Genomic DNA, 8,976 nt, shown 5'->3' with positions numbered 1-8,976 from the left:
CTCTACAGACGCTGTGTGATATAGGGATTAAGATCACAGATTCTGGAGCCAGCCTGCCTTGGCTCTCTAACGTTGGGCAAGTTTAACTGACCTCTCTGGGCCTCAGTTTCTTCATCTGTAAAAGGGCGCATGAAAATAGTATTAGGCCTACATTCTCAGGCTCCTTAAGAGAATTAAATGACTCTCATAAAGCACTTGTCACTGCATCTGGCACACCATAAATGCTATAAAAATGTTCGCTATTATGACACTACGCTAAGATCAGAGTTAAGTGTCTGACTGGGGTTCCAGCACCAGCCTTATGCGATGCTGGAGGCTGAGTCTACGGGCGCCCTGCATAACTTGTTATTTAAGGGAATTACTGAGACCATGAGACAACCTAACCCAGAAAACACAAGTCCTAGGTACTTGCCAAAATTTGGAGGGAATGGGAATCGGTGGGAGCCCAGGTGGGTTATGGCTGGACCAAGCATCTCTCTCTGTGGGCAGGGGAAGAGCAAGATCTTTTTTTAGAAATTTTTTAAAGTTTAGTTATTTATTTTGCAAGAGACAGAGATAGTACAAGTGGGGGCGGGACAGCGAGAGAGGGAGCGAGAGAGAAGTGCGGAGCTCAAACTCGCAAAACCTTGAGATCATGACCTGAACCTAAACCAAGAGTCAGATGCTCAACTGACTGAGCCAAATCAGCCTCCCAGGGGCGCCTGGGTGGCTCAGTCGGTTAAGCCTCCGACTTCAGCTCAGGTCACGATCGCACGGTCCGTGAGTTCGAGCCCCGCGTCGGGCTCTGGGCTGATGGCTCAGAGCCTGGAGCCTGCTTCCGATTCTGTGTCTCCCTCTCTCTCTCTCTGCCCCTCCCCCGTTCATGCTCTGTCTCTGTCTGTCTCAAAAATCAATAAACGTTTAAAAAAATTAAAAATAAATAAATAAATTAAAAAAACAAAAAAAAAAACAGCCTCCCTGAGGAAGACCTTTTTGATGTTGTTCAGTATGACTAGGGAGGTGGAGGGAGTTAGTTATATAATGAAAGGAAAGCTTCTGAGAAACAAAAGTCTTTGCGAAAAGGGTTAAGGGGTGTGTGCATCGGGGGTGGGGTGTCACAGAATGTGCAGGGGGAAGGTCCACGCGACAAATATCTGCCACTGAGATTTGGACATGGAGGCAGGGGCAGGGCGAGGTGGCTACAGTCAGTTGAGCAAACGCATTTCATAGGTAGGCCTTTCAAAGAAGCAATGGGTGTGGGGTAAGATCACTCTGGATTTGGGAAAGCCTCGTTAGCTTCTCAAACTCCCTACAATTTCTGTTGGGTTTTGAGAGTTGCCTCCGTAAGTAAAAGTGTGAGCATGTGGGGCTCATCACGCCACAGCGAGGGGAGCTACGGCACTAGGGGGAGGTGCAGCGCCTGGGTGAGGTAGAGTGCCACCATCCATGGTGACGTCGGGGTCCAGCGCGGGCTGTGTGTGCTGCCAGCCAGAGGGCATCTGGCTGTTTAGACAGGCCAGGCCTCCAGCAGGCAGAGGCTCCGCTCACCCTGACGGGGCTGGACTCTTTTCAGACCTGGTTTCATTCCCTCAGCAGGTGCATGGTAACAGGGGCAATTGGTGGAACTACTTTTTGTCTCCCCGAGTTGAAATCAAATTGTGACGATAGCCATGGCCTCAGGTTTCTCTCCGTCAGGCTCCATCATTGAACCTCCACAGCCTTAGAAGTGTGAGTGGAGCAGAACATAATAGGTTTTCATTTATTATGAGAGAGAAAGAGAAAGGGGAGGGGGGCGGCAGGGCTCACACTGAGGGCAATCATGATGGTTGAAGGCTTCCCCGGGAGATGGGCAGAGTAGGGTCCACCAGAGGGGACCCCCATCTCTCTGGCTCCAGAAGTGAGTAAAGGTGAAAGGCAGCTTTGAAGGACCGGCGGGGGCTGGTTGGAGGTGTCACAAGAGGATTACAGAAAAAGCCTTGCTCTCCATTCTCCACCAAGACAAAACATTTCCTCGACCCAAAGCACAGCCCTGGGAGGTAAACCACAGAACCGACGACCAAGGGGGTACCGATGATAAATTCCTCTGTATGGATCCATTTCCATTCTGCAGGCACTGAGCTAAGGGCCTCATGAGCAGTAAGAATCTCTTAAGGACCTCACCACAATCCTAGGAGTTAGGTTCCCTTTTTAGCCTTATTTTACATGAGGAGAAATAGCTGTTCAAACAAGTTGCAAGACTCTTGAGTGGCAGCATTGGTCTCCGAACCAAGATTCCAGTTTCAAAAAAGCCCGATTTTTTTAATGATCACACAAAACCCCCCACCTGATTAATCCCGTGTACCCTAGCGATTAGCAGCCAAATGGTAGGACCCTTCCCCTCAGCTCTGAAGGAGAAAGGAAGTGTAAAAATGCAGCGTCCTGACGGGTGCGTCTTTCAGCAAGAGGCACAGTCTCGCCTCCAAAGTCTGGGTTCTGGGCGGAGTGGTATTGGCCACAACGCATGAGCACACACGCAGAACCCTCTCGCCCTGAAGCACGCGGTGCTGGAACCATCTCCCCAGGCCCAGCACTTGGCATCACAGCGACATGGTGACGTCTTCCATAAAGATGGCTGTTCACATAAGATTTCTGTGTGATTTGCTCTTTTATTTTTCTCTTGGACCATTTCTAGCTCAGTGACGACAAAAGAAATCAATCACCAAGTAGAAATACAGCGGAATCCTAAATTTAGGCCTAGTAAACTAAATTAGGCCTAAATTTAGGCCTAGAAAGACTCTACGGTTATTGAGAAATCTGGCCTCAGGAAAAATGCCATTTACCCCGAATTTCAGGAACACGTGAATTTAGATAACTTCACGGGATGATGATGTGCAGCCATCCCAAATTGAGACTCTGCCCATATTTAGAAGGCGAAAATTGTCCTAATATTTTTATCATTACCCCTCAGTTTTGAGGAAAAGAGAATTGCTGGCAATTCTAAGATTGCTTGTGGCTGGAAGTCCCTCGCGGGCGACGGGGTTGCTCAGTAGATCAGCAAAGAGCCAGCTCAGGGAGCAGAAGGAAGGAGTGCTGAGCCCAGAAAGGTGCCCCTCGGAAGTCATTACCCCCGTATCCTTCGGGTGACATCCTACAGATGACCTCTGATGGCCAGGACTCTGTTTACCATCAGGGCACTAGGTACAGGCTTGCAAAACGTTCACCGAGAACGTCCTTCCAATCACTCCAGCCCCTCTGCACCGTACCCACAAACTCATCCTAGAGGTCAAATTCAATTCACTCTCCCTGGAACGTTATGCTGTGAGTCGCTCACCCCCCAAATTGTAATTTAGCTAGCCCCAAACTGCGCTAGACGTGAACTTGAAATAATTTACCCAGCGGAACTTTCCCGATTAAATTGGCACAAACTCAGGCTCCATGTCAAAATCAGAACTTGGGTCACAGAGACCAAAACGCAAATGGCGCCAGGCGCTTCTAGCACGCAACCTCCACACCGTGTTGACCACAAAGGTGGTTTTGTTCCGCTACAAACAAGTGTCTTTTTTTAACAAAAGAAGGGCAAAGCTCTAGGTGTCGCGGCTGCTTACCTTTAAGGCGACTGTGAGTACAAGTGCAGGTCTCTGGACTCCTCATCCAGTAACTCCTGTAACTGATCCTCTGCTCCGAGACCAGGAGGCAAAGGGAAAGGAGTTTCAACCCAGGGGGCTGGCCTCGTGTGAGGTTTACAGAGTGGTTAATCAACTTCACGGGAATCACACAGCCCTTGGGCAGCGGGGCTGTGTGCCTGCTCTTTCTCGAAGCCAGCTGTGGCTGACTTCTACCGAGCGGGCGGAGCTCCAGGAGTGCCTCAACGAGCAGCATCAGGATCACCTGGAAGCCGCTCAAAATCAAAGTCTCAACCGCTACCCGGACTCACAGAATCAGAAACTCTCGGGACGGGGAGGAACAGTCTGTGTTTTAAGCGGTCCCCTGGTTGATCCTGATGAGGCGTTTTGGGGTGACAGTGGGGTTCACTGGGGGTCCGGAGCCGACGGCCAAAAGAGAATTCTTGAAGTCGTCTTTGGTGCAAAAAGGTGATTTTATTAAAGCACGGGGACAGGACCCGTGGGCAGGAAGAGCTGCCCCAGGACCATGAAGAGAGGCTGGTTATATACTATGGAGTGGGCAGGCGGGGGAAGTCCAGGGGAAGTTTCCAGCGAGATTTTCATATGCTAAGGAAGACTCAAGGGATACTGGAGGCCTAGCGATTGTCAAGCTAGGGTTGTTTTTCCCTTTAGCAAAGAGTTCCTGGAGGAACATCAAGTATTTGTCAATGGGCTGCAGGTTAGAAGGCAATTTAGTTCTATCTGCCATTTCCTTCTGCCTTTGTTCCCCACATCACTATGGAGGGGTGGTGGAGGCTTAGATCCTGCAGGACAATGATCTCTATCAGTTAACCATTTGTTTTTCCCCCTTTCCTTTGTTCTTGGGCAGCCAGGAGTGCCCAAGGAATATCACACATCCCACCTGCTTGGGGGGGGGGGGAGGGGTGGATGTTTTCGGCCTATCAGCTTGCCTTATGTTCCCTCCTCACTCTTACTGGATGCCACCATTTGTGAACTGCTGTACTTTGTCATGAGGCCCCCTGAAATCAGGCTCTAGAGACAACTGAAGAAGAAACCCGCCTCACTTTGAAGTCAAATAACGGTGGTAGAAAAAATCGTGTTTGGGTGGGACAAGGCAGAATATCTATTTACCGGTAAGAAAGGCAGGAGAGACGATTGGATTGGTTGCTACGAGTCTTTTTGGCAGTCAAATGGGCCTTTTCCCTTGTCAAGATATATCATTAAAAAAATAAGAAAAATATTAGGCTCTAATTTTCCAAGAAAAATAACTAAAGCCGGGGTTATTTTCTATTTTAACAAATTGGCTAGGTTGTCAGTAACGTTGTTTGCACATTTCATGAACTTACCTACTGGAATCATGTTTAGATTTCCTCCCAAAAATATAAACTATATCACATTGTCAGTAATATTATATCCATAAGCACACTCTGTTAAAACCGTGACAGTTTAGGGGCGCCTGGGTGGCTCAGTCAGTTGAGCGTCCGACTTCGGCTCAGGTCATGATCTCAGGGTTTGTGGGTTTGAGCCCTGCGTCGGGCTCTGTGCTGACAGCTGGGAGCCTGGAGCCTGCTTCTGATTCTGTGTCTGCTTCTCTCTCTGCCCCTCCCCTGCTCATGCTCTGTTTCTCAAAAATAAATAAATGTTAAAAAAAAAAAAACCAAAAACTGTGACAGTTTATTGATCTACGGCCTGACTTAAGCTTTTGTTATTTAAAACATTTTTTTTGAACTTCCCTTTTTGTTTCCAGCTCTTCTTACCTAAAACAGGTTTCATTTAGTGATTAGATAGAATGTTCATGTATTATCCTCTAGGCTTCCCGAGTTTGCTGATGTAACATCACTTATGAGCCAGTGGGCAAGGCTTCTAGAACTATACGATATTGGTTTTGCAAGAGTTGGTTCAGAATCTGACACTCAGAAACAGAAGGTAATACAAATCACCACATTAACACTAGGCTTTATTACATTTGTCTGTCATTTAGTTTCCTTGGGGTTTGTCATCTTACAAGCAGAAAAATATTATTGACATCACAGAAGCTGCAGCCAATTTATCCCAACAGGCCTCTGTCCACTTCAAATACTACAAACAAACGTTCTTTATTAGCAAAACAATATTGTTTGAAAGTTTCCCAGAATTGATTTAGAATTTCCTAATTACTAAAAAAGATACTAGTTCCATCATGGTGCCGGGGACTAAAACCAGAATTTCAATTGCGGGCAACGTGATCTTTGTATCCTAAAACAAAAGTGCCTTATAAAATTAATAACTTAATGACCTAAAAGACACATACTTCGTCTAAGATAACAATAATTAATTTACAATCACTGTATAGAGTACGACAAAAGAAACAAAAGGAGGCCATATAAATTCGTTTTTTGAAGAAGTGTGAGACTCTTAACTTATATTTTAATATTTTGTTCATATATAGCCAACAGTAAGAGAGAAAGCCAACCTAGGGTCAATCCAAAGTTCTGCAGGAGAAACATCAACCAGGGTCGCCGTGTTTGAACATGAGTCATTTCAGGAAGCTAAAAAAAGAATAAAAAACCAGAATAAGATCCAGATATATTCACTGCTGGGAAAAGTTTGGTGGGAAAACATGAGACTGTTATTCAGAACCTAATAACCTTTCAAATTCCCAAAGCAGTTACAAAATGCTTAATACCTACTCCCAACCAAAATTTGAAAATGTAAGATAAATTAAGTCATTTGATTGCGGTTAGAAGAATCCTAGTGTTGCCAGAAGTCTTAAAATGACAGAGTTATCAACTGAAACCAAGCGCAATCCTTCTTATTTTTGTTTACTGTGAAGTAGATAATAGATGAAAAGTATTACTTTTGACTGTTCTGTTAGGTTTATGGAGCCATTAAACTTACTGGTTGTTACAAAGCACATATTTGTTTCCTTTCAAAGAGATCTTCAAGGTCTTTCTGACCTTCAGAACAGTAAAGGAATCACGCCCTAAAGCTACATTTTACTCTCCTAGAGGCGAGTGACAAGGGTTTTGTTTGTGAAATGGCTTTAACACCATTGACAGCAAAATGTTCCTCTGAGCATCTAGGAACAGCACCTCAAGGTAGTATTTTTTCTTTCTTTCTTTTTTTCACTTGGCCTTTATTATTTTTTTTAATATGAAACATTGTCGAATTGGTTTCCATACAACACCCAGTGCTCATCCCAACAGGTGCCCTCCTCAGTGTCCCTCACCCCCCCTTCCCGCCCTCCCACCCCCCCATCAACCCTCAGTTTGTTCTCAGTTTTGAAGGGTCTCTTCTGGTTTCTTTTTTTTTTTTTTAATTGAAGTACAGTCGACACACAATGTTACATTAGTTTTGAGCGTACCACCTAATGACTTACCACCTCTACACCGTATGCTATGCTGGCCACAAGTGAAGCTGTCATCTGTCACCTTACAACGCTCTTACACCGTGGACTATATTCCCTGTGCCGTATCTGTCCTCCCTGTGATGTGTTTTTGTCTCACATTCTTTCAAATCCCTCACCCCGGGAAGGTGAGTGGAGATCTCTCGTATGACATAGTCATTTCTATTAGAAAACAGGCTTAGGTCAGCCTGGAGGGGAGACTTAACTCACCCATGCCATTGTTCACATTTTGGGTTGGATAATTCTTTGTTACGGGGGTTGTAGGACACTTAGCAGCATCCCTGACTTCTGCCTGACATATGTCAGCTGTACCTCTGACCCCAGTTGGGACAACCAACAATGTCTCCAGATGTTGTCAAATTTCCCTGAGGAGTAAAAATCACATCTGGTTGAAAACTGGGTTATTTACAGCCAGAAAGAGATAAAACATATAAAATGTGCGAGCGTTTTAGATTTACGGCAAGAGAAAACAGGTTGATACACTTTTTTTTTTTTTTTTTTACCTTGACATGTTTTTTTCAGGCCTGTACAAGAGCATCTGGAATGTTCTATTTGGGTATGCTTGAGATGGATATTTCTCCCTTTTTTTTTTTTTTTTTTAATTTTTTTTTCAACGTTTATTTATTTTTGGGACAGAGAGAGAGACAGAGCATGAACGGGCGAGGGGCAGAGAGAGAGGGAGACACAGAATCGGAAACAGGCTCCAGGCTCCGAGCCATCAGCCCAGAGCCTGACGCGGGGCTCGAACTCACGGACCGCGAGATCGTGACCTGGCTGAAGTCGGACGCTTAACCGACTGCGCCACCCAGGCGCCCCTATTTCTCCCTTTTAAAATTAGATAAATGGACAGAATGAAGATTAGGATTATTGTGTCCTGCTATCTTACACCCTAACATGGAGCAGTGGACTGGAAGGCAAAGTAGGATCCAGAAATGCTGTCCTGGGTGGATGACCTTAACGAAATCATGTGTCCCGTTGGTTTGTCTCCGCCATGGTTAAACATCAGGTTAATCATACTACTTGAGACTAATACTATTTGGTTCATTATCTATTATAAACTCAAAATGAAATTAGAAAATCCATAGAATATTCCCAAAGAGCCAACAATTTATGGTAATCTGGAGGGATTAACAAGATACATGCATCAGAGTCACCCCATACATCTGATTCTCAATAGTTTGTAAGCAATTTCCAAGAGGTGACTCCAAGGCCAGACAACATGGGCCACCAGTTCCCTTCTGTCTCAATAATTTATGTTTCAGACCATCTTGGTGACACAATTAATTATGCCATCTCTGGTAACATAAAGGCTGAAGCTCTGACCAGCCTTCTTTCCAAATACACTAAGGTATTGAGATATTGTGTAGTTCCCTCTCCTCCCTGTTTTTCAAGCAAGGTAATTAATGTTCATTTACAAGATGTGGATGAATTTACAGCTCATCTTATGTCTGCTGTGTCCAGCACTACCTGATTGTTCATCTCTGATGAAGTAGAAGTAATTTCTAAAAAGATTTTCTTGGTAAATGCTCACAAAATGTGAAAGATTTGCTGAACAATCATGCTGTTTTCAACGACGTGTTGAGAAAACTACTTCAGGCAGGACAGAAAGCACGGTGACGAACATGGTTCTGGTTCAATAGACAGAACTTGAGATTTATTTTCAAACCACCAGTGTCTTAACCTACAATTGAGAAAGCTCATTTTCTAATTTTCATCTTTGCCTCAAACTTCTAGTCAGGATCTTTCGTTGGAAAGAAGTAGGTCTTGATTAGGTAGATTTAATAGCCAAAAAGTTGTAGATACAAAAACACAGAAATTAAATGAGGGTCCTGGGACTTCCCGCAAAATCTCAATCAGTTTCTGTCATGACTCAATCCAAAGAAATGCCACAATTTTTAAAAACAATTGTTTGATCTATTGTTTTCCTCACTAGCCTGTTGGTAGACCTGCTGTTTGCTTGTAGTGTGTGACACACGATAGAATTGAATAAATGTGTTTATAAGAGCTTCC

At 44.7% G+C, this 8,976-nt stretch overlaps 1 protein-coding gene across 3 annotated transcripts in view; it reads right to left on the bottom strand.

Moving 5' to 3' along the window:
- Positions 1 to 5,980: 5,980 nt before the first annotated feature.
- The window catches only part of SLC39A12 (solute carrier family 39 member 12), an 84,679-nt gene continuing 81,683 nt past the window's right edge, over positions 5,981 to 8,976 (bottom strand). For all 3 annotated transcript variants that reach the window (XM_047067414.1, XM_047067415.1, XM_047067416.1), the window contains one exon: positions 5,981 to 6,109. In XM_047067414.1, the coding sequence (XP_046923370.1) occupies positions 5,981 to 6,109 (129 nt within the window). The remainder of the gene's footprint in view (positions 6,110 to 8,976) is intronic.

Source organism: Lynx rufus, unplaced genomic scaffold, assembly GCF_022079265.1.
Source record: "Lynx rufus isolate CCGP_SWC_20201006 ecotype Redwood Valley unplaced genomic scaffold, mLynRuf1.p SCAF_7, whole genome shotgun sequence".
In the NCBI taxonomy this organism is placed as follows: domain Eukaryota; kingdom Metazoa; phylum Chordata; class Mammalia; order Carnivora; family Felidae; genus Lynx; species Lynx rufus.
The sequence above is the reverse complement of the archived record's forward strand: the minus strand, read 5'-3'. Positions and strand labels throughout refer to the sequence as shown.